The sequence below is a fragment of the Delphinus delphis genome, chromosome 14 (assembly GCF_949987515.2).
Source record: "Delphinus delphis chromosome 14, mDelDel1.2, whole genome shotgun sequence".
Lineage (NCBI taxonomy): Eukaryota > Metazoa > Chordata > Mammalia > Artiodactyla > Delphinidae > Delphinus > Delphinus delphis.
Genome location: NC_082696.1, coordinates 78,501,278 through 78,519,879, shown reverse-complemented (window position 1 = coordinate 78,519,879; position 18,602 = coordinate 78,501,278). Strand labels below are relative to the sequence as shown.

Sequence of the window (18,602 nt, the reverse complement as noted above, 5' to 3'; positions counted from 1 at the left end):
TTTTATAGTAAGTACAGCATTTATGTCCTGGATTCAACAGCAGTTTCTATTGAACAAATATTCCAAAATTAACATCAGGTCACAACTCAGCTGGATCATTTTAACCACATAAACTTGAAAAACAGGTTATCAGTAAATGTTTCACAGCTTTGTGGTCTAGGAGATGGGTACTTCAGTGAATTGGAATATACATATTTTAACCAATTATTAGATCACTATTACATTTTGGACCTATCACATTATAATTTAGGTTACATTTTTGAATAAACTTACCAAAGAGGTAGAAGACGTAAGTCCAATTCATATAGAAGCAAACTATACCAGAAAGAGGAAGAGAAACTACTGTCCCAAGCTGTGCTCCTAGAATAACAACAAAGACTTTGTAAACTTTGGAGAAAAATGAACAAAGAGGGGACACAGGTCTACAGCCTAAAGAAGACGGATAACAGACAATAGAGAAAAGAAAGAGTGATTCAAATCCTATAGGAGTTGAGTTAGTCACATGTAAATATAAACAACCCATTCTCTTAAGGGATCATTTACTAGAAAACCCACAATATGTAAAATGTATACATTAATATGTAGTTATATTAGTTACAATTATGTAGCTACTGATGAATTAGAAGGCATCAATCAATAGAAGACCTATTATAATATGAGCTAGTAAATGCCACATTACTAGTAAATGTGTTAGAAAGCCAAGTGTTTGGGGAAAGGCTCAGAGATGGTCTCTAAACATAGCCTACTGCAGCACACCTGGAGAAAAAAGAACGAAGCTTTTGGTAATCTAATTTGCCCCAAATATATTACACACAATTGTTTCGGATAAATAAGTGATAAAATTCATTTTAACCACCAAACGGAAGACATCTTAGAAGGTACAGTGGGAGCTAAAATAAGCAGACATTGTTTCTGGTCTCAAATTTTAGTCTTATATAGGAAGTAAATATAAACAAATAATTATTACACGTTAGAAAGTGTTGAGTGTCACAGAGCAATATGGAAGTTCAAATGTAGGACAGATTACCTCTGACCTCTAGAGATCAGGAAAAGATGTAAGAAGCAGCAGTGGGACTTTGAAAAGATGGGCACGATCTGGTCCCATAAGAAAGAAGATATAGAGGCAGGTGTAACAGGGTGAGCAAATGAATGGAAGTAGGAAAGCAGAAAGTGGGTTTGGGAACTTCAGTTGGGTGAAGGCAAGGAATAGGAAGGCTAGAAAACCGGGCTGAATAGTTACTGAATATCTGCTCCATGCCAGGCACTATGTGTCAAAAAAATAAATAAAAAGTTTTCATTCAGTGTGTGAACTGGAAAAATTATAATTCACATATAAAGCTCATGCTATCTTACCTACAGACCAAATGATAGCAAATAAATGCATAGAAAACAAGGTGTCTGAAGGGAGGGGTTGAAAGTCATGACCAGCTTATCAGATGATCAAATCAAATCACAATTTAAAGACAAAAGTGTTCAATTTTCCAGCTTTTTTTTTTGGCTTTGTTTTGTTAAAGCATTCTCTATATCAACATCTGAAAAGGCAACATGTTTTGAAATAAATGATGGCAGACGGAGAAAATGACAGTAGTCAATGAAGCCACTTTGCTATATGCTGGTGAGCCAAAGAAGAACATTAAGAATAAAGTTATACCCCTGCAACTTAAGTTTTCCCCAAAGAAAGCACCTGACATTGCATGATTCTGCTTTGCGCCCTTCCCCCAAGGTTGATATACAGATAACACATTGTAGCGAAAACCTTCACAAGAACAGTTATCTCACCTGCATATGAAATGCTGAGAAGCTTGCTTCTTTCAAGAGGAGGAGCCCACGAAGACCACATGGCATGCATGGCGGGAAATGTGACACCCTGGGAAGGGAAAAAGATATTTCTGATGAAATGCAAGGTAGTTTTGTTCATGTTTTAAATTCAGTTGAGTATTTTGTTGCAAGAGAAGTTTCTGGATAAGACTCACGCTAGAATCAGGTTTCATGGAGTGAGATGTCTTTACAGTGCTGAGTGCAAATACCTCATAATGAAGTACTTTCAAAATCTGAACAAAGACTTGGGGACTCTGTCAACTGATTTGAGGACTGCAAGGCAAGGGTTACAAAAAATGTAAAAGAATGTACTGAATGAGGATATAAAGGTACCCTCCCACGGTGAATTTTACTCATTTACTTTATTATTATTATTTTTTATAAATTTATTTATTTATTTATTTTTGGCTGTGTTGGATCTTCATTGCTGTGCGAGGGCTTTCTCTAGTTGTGACAAGCAGGGGCTACTCTTTCGTTGTGGTGCACAGGCTTCTTATTGCGTGGCTTCTCTTGTTGCGGAGCTCGGACTCTAGGCGCGCGGGCTTCAGTAGCTGTGGCATGCAGGCCCAGTAGTTGTGGCTTGTGGGCTCTAGAGCACAGGCTGTAGAGCGCAGGCTCATTAGTTGTGGCACACGGGCTTAGCTGCTCCGCAGCATGTGGGATCTTCCCAGATGGGGGCTTGAACCCGTGTCCCCTGCATTGACAGGTGGATTCTTAACCACTGTGCCACCAGGGAAACCCTCATTTACTTTATTTATGGCCTGAATGCAATGGGACTGTTATCAATACGTAACTTTTAAAAATACTGAGCTAATACTGTGGGATACTAGAAGAAAATTCAGATTCACCTTACTCAACAGGAAAAATGGTCCTACCAAAAAATGGTCCTACCAAAAAACACTCAATTAGAGTGTTTACCAGTATTTTTTTCTTTTCTGGTGATAATTAGCCTAGTAAATGCCAATTAGGGGAGGGGCAAGATAGGAGTAGGGGATTAAGAGGTGCAAACTACTATGTACAAAATAAATAAGCTATAATGATATATTATACAGCACAGGGAATATAACCAATGTTTTATAATAACTATAAATGGAGTATAATACATAAAAATTTGGAATTATTATACACCTGAAATTTATATAATATTGGACATCTACTGTACCTCAATTTTAAAAAATACTAATTACTGGTAATGGAGAAGCAACAAGACAGTGAAGGCAGGGAGGCTCACAGAGGCTTGGGAGAGGAGGAGATGCTACAAGGGAACAGGAAGGAATAGATTCTGGTAGATTTGCAGCAGTCGATTCACAGCTCTCCTTGGCCATTCACTAGCTGTGTAGCCTCAGAAAGATCAGTTAACCTCTTAGAACTTCAGTTTATCTGTAAAACATATATTTTACTTAGATGAGGAGAAAAGGAACCTGTTAGTAGGGGGGTAATTTTATTTTGTAGTCAAGGAGGGTTTAGTTTTTTACTTAGATAAGGAGAAAAGGGACCTGTATATATTTTACTTAGATAAGGAGAAAAGGAACCTGTTAGTGGGGGGGTAATTTTATTTTGTAGTCAAGAAGGGTTTATTTGGTATACCCCTATTCGATAAGGACAAAATAAGAATGTCCAGATGAGTGACCAAAGCTTACATTTAAAAAGCACTTGGCAATTTCCAAAGTTTTCTAGCAGTTATTATCACATCTGAGCTGTGACTGACGATGGGGCAGGTATTTAATATATTTGATTTATATTATATATTGTATTTGTATAATATTTATATGAAAACCTATGGTTCCACCGTTAGATACAGTGGAGTTATTATTCAAACTCTGATTTGACTACTCCAGTCAGTGTTTTTCCTACACAGCATGATACAAAATAACCTTTAAGCTGTACACTAAACCCAGAGGCCACTATCTTGCTTGGTTAAAGAAATGTTAAGAGGGAGCGAAATAAACCTATGCCTTGAGAAGTTCAAAGTCAGAAATGAAACGAGATCATTATTTAAAGGTGGAGGTACACATGACGAAATGCAAAAGAGAAGTGGAAAGGAAAAAAAATAAGAAATTAAAATTTTAAAATAATTAAAAAATGATCGAAATCTTAGGAGGAGAGGAAAAAAAAAGATAAAAATTAATAATAACAATTTTAAAAGCAGCAGAAAGGCCAGAAGAATCACAGGACTAAAAAAAAGATAGCTACATAAAACGATAAATTATTTGTCTCTAAGTTAGAGGACCAGAAGAAAGAACAAATCATAAAGAAGAAGTTCTATGAAAAACAACAAATTTAAAGCAAAACAAGGCAATTTGATAGTCTATTGGGTAAAATATGTTTTAGACCTGGGCAATCAATGATGGAGCAGAGGTAAACAGTGGCAAAAGTTCAAGAAGTAGGATGGTCTGTCCTCATGGTTTTAATAGTGGTTTCTTATCTCCTCAGTAGAAGGGAGTAGGGGAAGCTATGAAGTATTCCCCTAGAAAATGTTTTCTCTAGTCTTTGAGTAAAGCTTCTAATTTTGGAGTGCCCCCACTCAAGACCTCACTGACCACAAGTGAAATCTACTCATGTTATTTCATAGTCAATCAGTTTCTAACTAAAAAATAAATCCCTATTATCTTCCAGTGTCATTTTTTCTGGTTCATATTCATATCAAAGAATGATATCTTTTTTTTTTTTTTTGCGGTACGCGGGCCTCTCACTGTTGTGGCCTCTCCCGTTGCGGAGCACAGGCTCCGGACACGCAGGCTCAGAGGCCATGGCTCACGGGCCCAGCCACTCCACGGCATGTGGGATCTTCCCGGACCGGGGCACGAACCAGTGTCCCCTGCGTAGGCAGGCGGACTCTCAACCACTGCGCCACCAGGGAAGCCCAAGAATGATATCTTTAAGGAGACAAGAAAGTGATATAGGGTAAGGAGAATAACAAAAGAGAAAAAAAATTACCTCTCCTAGTCCTTCTAGGGCCCTGAGTGCAATGAGGGCTCCAACTCCGAAATCTGCAGCGAGGGGAGTGAACAGAGTGAAGACAGAGGTGCCAAGGACCCCAAATCCCAGCAGCAGTTTCCCCCCACTTCTGCTGGCAACATATCCTGCAGGAATCTGCGTGATGATGTAGCCATAAAAAAAAGACCCGAGAATCCATCCTTGAGTTTCTGCATCCCATCGGTACTTTTTACCCTGTAAAGAGTAGGAGGAAAAAGAACAGCCTTTTAAGACCTTGATGTAACGGCTCCTTTCTCTTACTGGCATGTGAGTACATATAAATGTAATTTTGAACCACTGTTTTTGTTTGTTTGTTTTTTTGGCCGTGAGGCTTGTGGGATCTTAGTTCCCCGACCAGGGGTTGAACCTGGGCCACAGCAGTGAAAGCACCGAGTCCTACCCACTGGACTGCCAGGAAACTCCCCAGAACCACTGTTGTAGACTGAAGAACATGCAGACTTTCTACTGGGTAGGTGAGTCACCGTGATACAGACATGCAGATTCTAGAAGTGAATCGAAAATCATTGAAAGTCATAATGTTCAGGAAGGCTTGCTATTTTATGAAACTAGACTATGCGATGAATTGTAGATATTTTGTAATGACCATGACAAAGAAGGCTCAAAAAAGGCACAGGTTTAATCCAGAAAGCTACGAACAGGATACTGCCGCGGCCAGGCTAGGCTTTGGAGCCCGGCCTGGGTTCAAGCCCAGCTCTGTTACTTACTGGATTTGTGATCTGGGAAGATTAAATGAAAAAGGCCCATAAAATAAGGCCTGACACACACTAAATATTCACTTAATGTTGGCTACTAGTATGCAAAAATATAGATAATTAAGAGACCATTAATTAATAGACCATTGCAGACCAAGCACTTCAACAAGGACATAGAGCTCTACAAAAGAGCAAGAATTTAAACCAAGCCAGAAACTTCACGTGAGTAGGAAATGTCTTTTAATTAGTAGCAGTACACAGTAAGGTGAAAATGAAGATCTGGTGACTGAGTATCTGACATCTTTAGCACACATAGCCCTGTAACCTACCCACATGTTAAGAACCATTCAGGATTTCTTTTTACTGTCGATGTAGGGCAAATAAGTAGGTGGATCATGAAGAGTATACTTATCGAAAGTAAAGACACAAAGCAAAGCCCTAATTATCCTTGTTTAGAGTACCAATCTGCAGCTTCTCTGTAGAATTCCAGGGCTTCATGAAGTGTCCAGCAATTACAGGTTGAGGTGGGGAAAGTGGGTGATGTGTACCCAAATACATATTCGGCAACATTATTGAAGTCCAATGTAAAGATTTTTGATAAGTCATTATTTTGTACATGTGCTTGTCTGGGCAGAAACCCTCTTCCCTGTTTGAGTGATCTTGTCTGTAAATGGCAGGAGAGACTCACCCACGTGGGATTTGGCTCCTTTGTGAGCACTGAAGATGGATGAAAATACACTTATAAAAAAGGACAGGGGCTTGCCTGGTGGCGCAGTAGTTGGGAGTCCGCCTGCCGATGTGGGGGACGCGGGTCCGTGCCCCGGTCCGGGAGGATCCCACATGCCGCGGAGCAGCTGGGCCCGTGAGCCATGGCCGCTGAGTCTGCGCATCCGGAGCCTGTGCTCCGCAACAGGAGAGGCCACAACAGTGAGAGGCCCACGTCCCAACAAAAAAAAAAGGACACCTGGGACTTCCCTGGCGGTCCAGTGGTTAAGACTGTGCGCTTCCACTGCCGGGGGTGCAGGTTCAGTCCCTGGTCGGGGGACTAAAATCCCACATGTCGCACAGTGTGGCCACACACACAAAAAAAGGACACCAGCCTTTCCCGCCTGTATTGTCTCCCCATGTGAGACAAAAGAAAATGTTGAAAGTGTGTAAAACTCAATTCTGAACAAATGATGAACATGCACTTATCAATTCCAGTATAATATGAGGGAGGCAAAATGACATCAGCAGCTTAGGTGAGGCATGTATAGAGTTTTTTTTTTTGAAACTGACCCATTCTTATTTTTCATCCTGTAGTTGAGATTATCTTAATCCTCCTGCAACAGGACCCTTTTAAGTAGTACAGCTATTAAATAATGGTCCCATAAAAACTATTTAGCAACATCTAAAACAACCTAATTTTCTAATACACCAGACAGGTTTTTCCAAATTCTCTTCAAGGACGGTATGTTTACGGAGGAAACTGAAAAACTGCTTTTCAAACAGATCAGGGCACAGCAGCAGCAGCTACAGTTATAAGTTAACTGTCTAACCAGTTACTGGGAAAACACAAAAGAAAATGATTCAGAGTTTACATGAAGAAAGTGTCTGTGTTTCTGTAGGATGAATAAATTCAATATTTTTACTCGGAAGTATTTTAGGATTAAGATCATTTGCTTGAAAAACAGCACTGACCGTTTGGTTGTGAAGAACTTTTATGGGAGTGGAATGCTCTGCACACTCGTTGGCAGTTCTATTATCTGCTGTAGTCGTGTTGGAATCTACCATATCCACTAACGCCACACTCAGATTCACCCGTAATGAATAGAGAACGAAGAAACCAAAAAAGGCCAAAAATGCTAGGTTGTAACGAGCAGAGCAGCACACTGGAGCTGAAATAAAGATTGGTGGAAAAACTTTCATTAAAAGAGTAACTTAGATGATACTGTCTAAATCACTAAAGAGGTCACTTCTTAGATGTACACAAATGAATAAACCATGAATGTTTTTCTGAGAATATTCTCAGATGAAGCATATCTAAAAACATGTACCAAAGAGAATTTGTTCCCAGTACCTGTAGTTTTGATAAAGATTTAACACATGAGAGCCTGAACTGTAAGACGGTTTCTTAAAACATGGAGGCAACAACTTTGCTCAGAAAAATCTGCATTCCGGAGTCAAAACCAAACCCCCAATCCCTGTCAGCTGGCAAGAGAAGAGAAAAGCAGGTAAGCGGGTTTAACGGCATCACTATTTCTGAAAAACATGTCTCAAACATGGCCAATAAGTCCTCAAGCGTTCAGCGTGGCACGTACATTACTGACTACGGGTCAGTAACCCTCTCATTATAAACGTTATCTCAGCACAAAAAAATTTACTGCCAAGGCCAGGGCAGGAAACCCCTCCTGATAATTTCTTACCTTGAAAAGTATCCTCAGAGGCTGGGTTTGAATCAGAAGCCATGATTAATACTTAAGGCTCTCCTAAACTAAATGCATTTAAGAGCCCAGAAGCAAATTTGCAGAATCTATGACAGTTGCAGCCCCTGTGACAGTTGCTCAGTTGGTCTTGCTTAAAGGGCCCACAGTGAAAAGCACAGTTAGTGAATGTACCACAATGATTTAAAAAAAAAAAGGAAGGCAGAGTGGGTTGGAGGAACCAATGAAAGGACGATCATGTGACAGGAGGAGTCTGACCTAGTTTTTTACTCTATAGGCGTATGCACATATTTTCTCTTTTTTCTTCTTTTACTGAGTTGCAGAACTGGAGGGGGGATGAGAATGCAGGAAGCTGACTTAAGGGTGACTGACCCCGAGCGACAACGAGGAAGTGGCTAATCCAGGTTTTTACAACTTAAGTTTGGTCAACACTGAGTGTTTGATAAATATCTGTTGAAAGATATGAACATCTGTTTCATCTGCTAATGACAAGTTAAAGTTAAGTACATATATATGAATATATGTGTGCTTTTATTTGGCAATGACTCATCAGCATTTTACACACACACACACACACACACACACACACACACACGTGCCTGTTTTTCCCTACTCAGGAATTCTGGTGTTTTCATTGACCTAACCTCACACAAGGATACATTTTTCAGAGTACAACGGTCTTGGTACAGATTCAGATCGAAGCTTTAATGAATACAGCACAACTGTATTTAGGTGTATGTTAATATACTGTGATCCAACTCACTTTTCTACAAGCACTCATACACTTAACAACTGCTATCGCTTTTTCCTCTGTGCAAGACTGACATCTTTTAACAGACAACTTTTCATTTGGCATTCTTGCCTCCCTTTTCAGTACAGCTGGCGTTAGAACAATAGCACCACTGCCACAGTTCGATCCAGACCTGTGAAAACTATATTTCTAAAGCTTCATTCACGCTGCCTCTGTTACCTGAATCTAGACACCCTGGCTCTCTGCCCCAGGCAAAAAGGCAGCTGTCTAGTTAAGGCCAGTTGCAGAATGCAAGGCATGTTTTCTAGGAGAGCACATTTTCTCTGTCATTGCTCTGTGTTGGACGAGAATATACAGAGAAGTCTGGATGGGGGCGGGGCTCATAATCTTTCCAAATTTGGGCAATTAAAATGTGTTACTCTGGGTAATTTGGAGCAGGAAATATCCAGATTAATGTACTGTCTGCTTTGCCAAGGTACTATATACAAAGTTCATTATTCGCTTCAGCAGAGGAGTGACAAGATGTGATTTACGGTTTAAAGAGCTTCTCTGGTTGCTGTGTGGAGATGACAAAGGGGCAGAAGTGTGAACGGTGGTGAGGGATGTAGACTCAGGGAGATCACTCAAGGGATTATTGGAAGTTTCCAGGAAAGAGGTGATGGTGGCTTAAAGTAGAGTAAAACTCAGGCAATGGAGAGAAATGCGTGGATTTGAGATAACTTTAAAGGCAGAACTCACAGGCCTTGCCAACACACTGGACACGGGGGTTAGTGAAAGGGAGGGACACAGCTACCAGCGATGCTCTTACTCTGAACAACTTTATTTTTTGCTACTCTGACTTGTAATGTTATCACTCCATTCTATCCTTATTTGAGTTGCCTTATTTTAACCGTATGTTATCAGTTTCTCCCCACACGATAACTGATTAGGAGTATGATATACCTTACCGTGTGAATATCATGTAGGGGTAGAAGCTTGGGAAGTGGAGGAAAGGTGAGTAAAATGATTTCAAATTCCTAGTGATACTACTTGGAAATCTGACCTAGAAGTTATGGACCCGGCAACGTTAACTTTTGGGGGCACAGAGTCAATAATCAGAAAAGAAAAAGCCAACACAGGAGTCACGAAGTATATGACTATGAGATTTTAAGAACATTACAAATAAGGGGTTACTAGTTTTAAAAAATGATTGTCGATTACAAATCAGTCAGAAAGATTTTGTTTCAAGAAAGTATGGTGACAGCGCAAAATGTGCCTGTGAATTTGGCCAGTGTTTGAAATTGGTCCAAGAAAAGCGTGCTTGCGTGACAAGGGGACAGAACATTCATCTGGCGCCCGCCACACTCACATCAAGTTCAGAACAAAACCATGCTTGCGTAACCAACGGAGCACCCATCAAAACAAACATCAGCTTCTAAAACATGGTTTAAACTTAGGAATGTGGAGTGGGCGTAGCTGAAAGAACAGAGGCTGATTTAGATTGAAGCCGACCTGGTGACGGAGCTCAGCTCTGATTTTCACTGGCTGTATGTCTTTGGGGAAGTTAGTTAATAGTTTTCATTATCAGGTTTCTCAGCTCCCAAATGAGGTGACCGCCACCCACCTCACTGGGTTGTGTGTGCATTAGATGAAATACTGAAGGGCAGTCAGTAAAAGTGAGCTCCTTTCCCGTTTATCCTGGAAAAAGTTATACCACCGAGATAAACGGCTACGATACACATATGTGTGTAACACGGGACAAAAGAGTGACATAAGTGTGCTGTGTGTGGGGTAGGGGATGGTCAAGGAAGGCTTCTGGGAGAAAGAACACTTGCACTGAACCTTCATCAATAAGCAGGTTCGAGGAAGGAGAGCAGGGCAAGCAGAGGCAGCGGCAGGTACAGAAGTATGGAAAGCAAGCCAGAAGGAGCGGGAAACAGCAAATGATCTTATGGGGCTGAACTATGGTGCTGCATAACTCAGAGTGGGACACTGGGCACTGAATTTAATAACAAGAACAACAGGGAACAGGGGCAGGACAGGTATAAAGACGTAGAGGATGGACTTGAGGACACGGGGAGGGGGAAGGGTAAGCTGGGACGAAGTGAGAGAGTGGCATGGACATACAGTCACTACCACATGTAAAATAGCTGATGGGAAGCAGCCGCATAGCACAGGGAGATCAGCTCGGCGCTTTGTGACCACCTGGAGGGGTGGGATAGGCATGGTGGGAGGGAGGGAGATGCAAGAGGAAAGAGATATGGAGGCATCTGTATATGTATAACTGATTCGCTTTGTTATGAAGCAGAAACTAACACACCCTTGTAAAGCAATTATACTCCAATAAAGATGTTAAAAAAAACCCCAATAGGTAATAGTTATTGAGCCCGATGTGCTCGATATCAGCCTAAGTGTTTTGCCTATATTAGGGTTATAAAGATTAGTTGAGGCGGGGTACATGTAAAATACTTAGAACAGCGCTTAGCACATAACATGCCTTCACATAACTGTGAACTGTTGTTATTATTATTGCTCTTCCTGGACATTAGGAATTGAGGTAATTTGTTACGGATCAAGGTTATTTCTCATTTGTGAGAAATCAGAAGTTGAAAAAAGAAGTTAAGAAGCTGTTGAAGCGGGTGTTAAGTTCCCAGTGAAACATGCAGAATTGCCGAGCGAGTGGACACCCACCCAGAACTGGTGGGCGCAACCTGCCCTCGCGTGTGACCTTGAAGCACGACTTGCCTGTACGCAGAGGCAAGCACCAGGTAAGCAGATAGCTGGCACTGAGATGGTGTGGTGACAAAGCAGGGAATTTAGAGTGCTGACAAGAAAATAAAGTGTTGGACTGTGATTCTGACCCAAGAAGCAAGTGAAATGGAGAGGGATAATGGTTTAGGAAAAGGCACACTGGAATATAAAATCTCAGGGAGGGCAGGAGCTTCTGTTCTGTTTTGTTCACTGCTGTACACCTTCAATGCCTAGAGCAGTGCCTGGGAGAGGTGGCATACGAATATTTAGGGGGCTTAAAAGCAGAGAGGTGTTTCCTGATGGAACTTCACAATTCTACCTATGAAGTTCTCTTGACGACAGATGAAACAGACAGATCTTCTCTCTACTTTTGTGTATGTGTGAACTCTTCCATAAAAAGATGAGGGGTCAGGCAGCTTCCCCGGTGGTGCAGTGGTTAGGAGTCCGCCTGTCAATGCAGGGGACACGGGTTTGAGCCCTGGTCTGGAAGGATCCCACATACCGCGGAGCAACTAAGCCCATGCGCCACAACTGCTGAGCCTGTGTGCGCGCCTGGAGCCGGTGCTCCGCAACAAGAAGGCCGCCGCAGTGAGAAGCCTGCACACCACAGCGAGGAGCGGCCCCCACTCGCTGCAACTAGAGAAAGCCCATGCAGCAACGAAGACCCAACGCAGCCATAAAATAAATAAATAAATTTATTAACAAAAAAAAAAAGATGAGGGGTCAGTGGGTGGAAGGTCCAGATGAAATGAGAGTGGTCAAAGTGGAGCAGTTACACAGGCAGGTAGGAAGGAATTCTGGTTGTCCTTAAAGCAGTCATGGGAGATGACAGGGCCCAAGGGGTGACTGAGGAGGAAGTCATCAGACACGCAGGAGTCTGAGAAGTTGAGGGGACGTGGTGCCGGATGAGGCGTCACTCAAGATCATGGTGGGAATTAGAGTGTGGAAGATGGAGGTGTGTGAGGGGGTAAAGCCTATGATGACTGAAGCGAAGTGCTGGGAAGTGGGCAGAGGAGAAAACCACGTAGGGGAAAGGAGCCTAGCCTAATGGCGTTGCGAGTGGAGGGGTGATTGTCTGGAAGCATCAATGTGGAGTAAGGAAGAGTTGATCCCACCAACTACTACAGGATAACAGAAAATCACCCCGTGAGACAGCAGGGAGGAGTGGTGTGCCCAGAAGGCCAGGTTTCTGCTGCAGCAAAGAGGTGCCTGAGGTGAGGGAAGGCTGCTGAAAAGCTGAGGATGTCCAGCCTTTCTTCATTGTGGGAGGGTCTGGCAGTGGGGAGAAGCAGGCCTGGCTGAGGGGCAAGGAAGTACTGAGCAGTGGGGGGCTGAGACTGAGGCGGAAATCCACGGTCGGGGGCACTGACCTATGCAAAGACGATGACTTTCTCTAGAGGAGGGGGCCTGGACTGGTGAGCCCCCCGACCAGGGGACTGCATTAAAAAAGATTTCCTGGGGCTTCCCTGGTGGCGCAGTGGTTGGGGGTCCGCCTGCCGGTGCAGGGGACGCGGGTTTGTGCCCCGGTCCGGGAGGATCCCACATGCCGCGGGGCGGCTGGGCCCGTGAGCCATGCCGCTGAGCCTGCGCGTCTGGAGCCTGTGCTCCGCAACGGAGGAGGCCACGGCAGTGAGAGGCCCGCGTACCGCAAAAAAAAAAAGATTTCTTACCTAAATGGATAAAACAAGTTTGGCTTTTAAACAGGGTAACATTTAACTGGTCTTAGCCTGCCTTATGGGTTGTTCATTCCTGATAAATCCTTATGTATTCTTAGCTCCCAAATTAATACCCATTTACAAGAAAACACCAAATTCCATTAAAATGGACTCAGTTGCTTTAATATTAACATTGATTATCACATGACCCAAGGCCATTTCCCTTCCTTCTGTAACATGGTTGCTGTCTACCAGCGCTCCATACCTTATATTTAAGACTATATTTACACACAAATTACGTTTGTGAAACACAACGCTTATGTAACTGAACCTTGAATGTAACCATCTGCCTCCCACACCAAAAGAATAGTAGAGGTAAAAAACAAAACAAAAAATGAAATAAAGCAGAGGATGTACCATTATAAGCTAGAAAATCACAACTTGCAACAGTGTGACATGAAGCATGGGGCCCTTATTCTGCAGTGCCAGCTTCTCTGAGGAATGCAAAATCCAGTCTTCACTGATGATGATGATAATAATGACAATAATTAACACTGACTATATGCCAAACTCTATTCCAAGCACTTTCTATTAGCTTATTTAATCCTCACAATAACCCTATAAATTAGGTGTATCATTTTCTCTGATTTGCAGGCACAGAGAGGTTAGGTTAGGCAGCAGAACTACGATCGGCCATTAGGCACCCTGCCTCCAGACCCATGTTCTGCCTTTAAACACAAAGAAATGTCTTAGGAGACCTAAAACTGATTTTTCATAACGTGAATGAGCACATTTTGGTGCAACGGTATGTTGAAAATCCACTTAATCAAATACAAGACACATCTCATTCATACAAAAGTAAACCTTCAACTGGTGGAAAGTGTGAGGAACGGAATTTTTATGTGTGTGCCTAATTCCCTCCTCCCTCCTACCTAAATTAGGCAGAAGAATCTATACACTTCCTGTGGTTTACCAGTATTGAGCCGCCCTTCCCCCATCACTTTGTTGTTTTGCTGTTAATTTTTATTGGAGTATAGTTGATTAATAATGTTGTGTTATTTTCAGGTGTACAGCAATGTGAATCTGTTATATACATATATCCATTCTTTTTATGATTCTTTTCCCATATAGGCCATTACAGAGCACTAAGCAGAGTTCCCTGTGCTATACAGTAGGTCCTTATTGGTTATCTATTTTATATATAGTAGTGTGTATATGTCAATCTCAATCTTCCAATTTATCCCTCTCCCCCTTACCCCTTGTAACCATAAGTTTGTTTTCTACATCTGTGACTCTATTTCTGTTTTGTAGATAAGTTCATTTGTACCCCCCCTTTTTTTAAGATTCCACATATGAGCAATATCATATCATATTTGTCTTTCTCTGACTTACTTCACTCAGTATGACAATCTCTAGGCTGAAGGAATCAGGCTCCCTGACTTCAGACTATACTACAAAGCTATAGTAATCAAGACAGTATGGTACTGGCACAAAAACAGAAATATAGATCAATGGAACAGGATAGAAAGTCCAGAGATAAACCCACACACCTATGGTCACCTAATCTATGACAAAGGAAGCAAGAATATATAATGGAGAAAAGACAGTCTCTTCAATAAGTGGTGCTGGGAAAACTGAACAGCTACAGGTAAAAGAATGAAATTAGAACACTCCTTCACACCATACACAAAAATAAACTCAAAATGGATTAAAGTGCTCCCCTGGTGGTGCAGTGGTTGAGAGTCCGCCTGCCGATGCAGGGGACACGGGTTCGTGCCCTGGTCTGGGAAGATCCCACAAGCCGCGGAGCGGCTGGGCCCGTGAGCCATGGCCACTGAGCCTGCGCGGCCGGAGCCTGTGCTCCGCAACGGGAGAGGCCACAACAGTGAGAGGCCCGCATACTGAAAAAAAAAAAAAAAGGATTAAAGACCTAGATGTAAGGCTGGACACAATAAAACTCTTAGCGGAAAACATAGGCAGAACACTCTTTGACATAAATCGCAGCAATATCTTTTTTGATCCACCTCCTAGAGTAATGAAAATAAAAACAAAGAAAACAAAGGGGACCTAATGAAACTTAAAAGATTTTGCACAGCAAAGGAAACCATAAACAAAATGAAAAGACAACCCTCAAAATGGGAGAAAATATTTGCAAACGAAGCAACCAACAAGGGATTAATCTCCAAAATATACAAATAGCTTATGCAGCTCAATATCAAAAAAATAAACAACCCAATCAAAAAATGGGCAGAAGATCTAAATAGATATTTCTCCAAAGAAGACATACAGATGGCCAAGAAGCACATGAAAACATACTCAACATCACTAATTATTAGAGAAATGCAAATCAAAACTACAATGAGGTATCACCTCACACCAGTCAGAATAGCCATCATCAAAAAGTCTACAAACAATGAATGCTGGAGAGGGTGTGGAGAAAAGGGAACCCTCCTACACTGTTGGTAGGTAGGAATGTAAACTGGTACAGCCACTATGGAGAACCATATGGAGTTTCCTTAAAAAACTAAAAATAGAGCTATCATATGATCCAGCAATCCAACTCCTGGGCATATATTTGGGGAAAACCATAACTAGAAAAGACATATGCACCCAGTGTTCATTGTAGCACTATTTACAATAGGCAGGACATGGAAGCACCCTAAATGTCCATCGATAGAGGAATTGATAAAGAAGATGTGGTACATATACACAATGGAATATTACTCAGCCATAAAAAAGAATGAAATAATGTCATTTGCAGCAACATGGATGTCCCCCATCACTTTGGTGTGCATCTCTGAAATCTACCTGACTACGTAAAAGCAAATGCTCGAAAAGCAAACCAGTCAGGTTACTGACAGGTTACTGAGAATTCTGTTGTGTTCTGTCAACCTGAGACATATTCTTTTTTTTTTTTAAAATAAATTTATTTATTTTTGGCTGCATTGGGTCTTTGTTGCTGTGCACAGGCTTTCTCGAGTTGCGGTGACCGGGGGCTACTCTTCATTGCAGTGCACAGGCTTCTCATTGTGGTGGCTTGTCTTTGTTGTGGAGCACGGGCTCTAGGCACGCGGGCTGCAGTAGCTGTAGCACACGGGCTCAGCAGCTGTGGCTCGCAGGCTCTAGAGCGCAGGCTCAGTAGTTGTGGCACACGGCCTTAGTTGCTCCACGGCATGTGAGATCTTCCCGGACCAGGGCTTGAACCCCTGTCCCCTGCATTGGTCTTAACACTACAGAAACATACTTTAATTTTAGCTCTCTCAATAAAGCAGCACTATGCATAACACAAAACCACGTCCTCTTATTCATGACGGAGCAGGGAACTTTCAAATTTGTGAAGGATTCAACAAAAATGATTAAGCATTTTGCAAACAGGAATTTCTCCAACGTAACACAAATGTGGCAGTGTTGTGACAAGGAGGAAGGACGGGACTAAAAACTGGAAAAACTCTGGTTAGTCCTTAATATGGCTACAGCAATAGTGGGAACTTAACCTTTCTGGCCCTCAGCTGTTTACATATAAAATGATGCCCACTTGATAGGAGTTAGTCTCTAAGGTCTTTTAACCGCTGTAAAATTTTATGACGAACATTTTATCAGCTTTTCTCTTCTGAAAAATAAAACTATACACATAGGCATAGATAAGGTACAGCTAATTTCATAGAGGTTTGTTCCAGAAACAAACATAAAAGATAAGTAAAACATATGCAAACATATAGAAAGAGAGGTTTTAAGGTCTGCTGAAGGTCTTCAGGCACCAAAAGTGAAAAAAACCCAATTCTGGATGGAAAGTTTTTTTTTGTTTTTTTTAAACACCTACACTTTCTGGAATGTGCAAAGTAAATATATAGAACATAACTTAAAAAATATAACTAACGGGCATCGTGTTTCTCCTATTAGCCGTACATGGTAGATAGTATGACTAAAGTTAGGACAAAGGGCACTACTGCGAGAAAATGAGGTAATACCTGGTGCCTCTTATAAAGCGGTTACATCCATCTTTGTCTTTTCCATCCCTTCTCCTGGTGCCCCTCTCCTGTCCTGCTCGCAGCACCCCAGACACAGAGCTTAATTTAAAATATTGTTGACGGGCTTCCCTGGTGGCGCAGTGGTTGAGAGTCCATCTGCCGATGCAGGGGACGCGGGTTCGTGCCCTGGTCCGGGAAGATCCCACATACCGCGGAGCAGCGGGGCCCGTGAACCATGGCCACTGAGCCTGCGCGTCCGGAGCCTGTGCTCCGCGACGGGAGAGGCCATAACAGTGAGAGGCCCACGTACCACAAATAAATAAATAAATAAATAAATAAATAAAAATAAATAAAAATATTGTTGACTAATGCAATACTCTATAACGGTAGGCGCCTATTCTCTAAAACCCTTATCATATTTTAAATAGCAAAACAAAATGTGTTGCTGCTATTCTTACGTCACTTTTGCTCTCCAGTGGTATGTAAAGAGTAAAAATAAGAAGGAAAATGGTTATAATGAAGACAGCCGCCTCAAGGCATGAGGAACAGGGCTAAGATCTATACACTCAACCCATGAATCAAGCAGGGATTGTTCTTAAAAGGAATGAGTTAATTTTTTTCTTTTTCAATCTACTTTATTGAGGTATATTTTACATACAATAAAATGCTCCCATTTCAAGTGTACAGTTTGGTGAATTTTGACAAATGTATACATCTGTGAATCCCAGTCAAGCTGCAGAACTTTCCCATCTGCATCTTGTACCCTAAAAAGTACCCTAGTGCCTCTGCAGGCAATTCCTTCCTGCCTGTAGCTTCCAGGCAACCACTGATCGGCTTCCTGTTATTACAGATTAGTTCTGCTTGTTTAGAACGTCATACTGATGGAGTCATACATTAATATGGTGGTTTCTTTTGTGTCTGAGATTTACCCACGTTGTTATGTGTATCAGGAATTTCTTTTTATAATACCACTGAGTATGCATGAATATACCACAATTTGTTTATCCATTCACCTGCTGATGAACTGATGGATATGTTGTTTCCAGTTTTTTACTATTATGAATTAAAGCTGTTATAAACATTGTTTGGTATTATGGTAATGTATGTTTAACTTTAAAATAGATTGCCAGTTTTCCAAAGTAGTTGTACCATTTTACACTCTTACAAGCAAAATATGAGAGTTCTAGTTATTCTGTATGTTGGCCAATATTTGGTATCTTCAGCCATTTTAACTTTAGCCATTCTAGTAAGTGTGTAACGGCTCATTGTGGTTTTAATCTGCATTTTCCTTACAACCACTGATGTTTAACATTTGAGCTAAAATTTGATTATATTTATATATATGTTTCCCAATTGCAACAGAATATAGTAGTCTCTAGGGAATATCTTTATTATTTCTGTATTTCCAAACTAGATTATTTGGCAGAAGAGGATTATAGAAATCTAACTCATATGCTATAGAAAAAGATCAGTTTATGGAACTAAGTCTGACTTCCAGGTAAAACGGCATTATGGTACAGTGTTTACATTGAGCGCCCACAAAAATAAGCTCCCAGTTGCCAGATAGA

At 41.5% G+C, this 18,602-nt stretch overlaps 1 protein-coding gene across 2 annotated transcripts in view; it reads right to left on the bottom strand.

Moving 5' to 3' along the window:
• The window catches only part of SLC17A5 (solute carrier family 17 member 5), a 58,301-nt gene that overhangs the window by 38,511 nt on the left and 1,188 nt on the right, over nt 1–18,602 (bottom strand). For both annotated transcript variants that reach the window (XM_060030353.1, XM_060030354.1), the window contains exons 2-5: nt 7,188–7,384; nt 4,756–4,989; nt 1,780–1,867; nt 274–360 (exon numbers count right to left, since the gene is read on the bottom strand). In XM_060030353.1, coding sequence (XP_059886336.1) covers nt 274–360; nt 1,780–1,867; nt 4,756–4,989; nt 7,188–7,384 — 606 coding nt within the window. The remainder of the gene's footprint in view (nt 1–273; nt 361–1,779; nt 1,868–4,755; nt 4,990–7,187; nt 7,385–18,602) is intronic.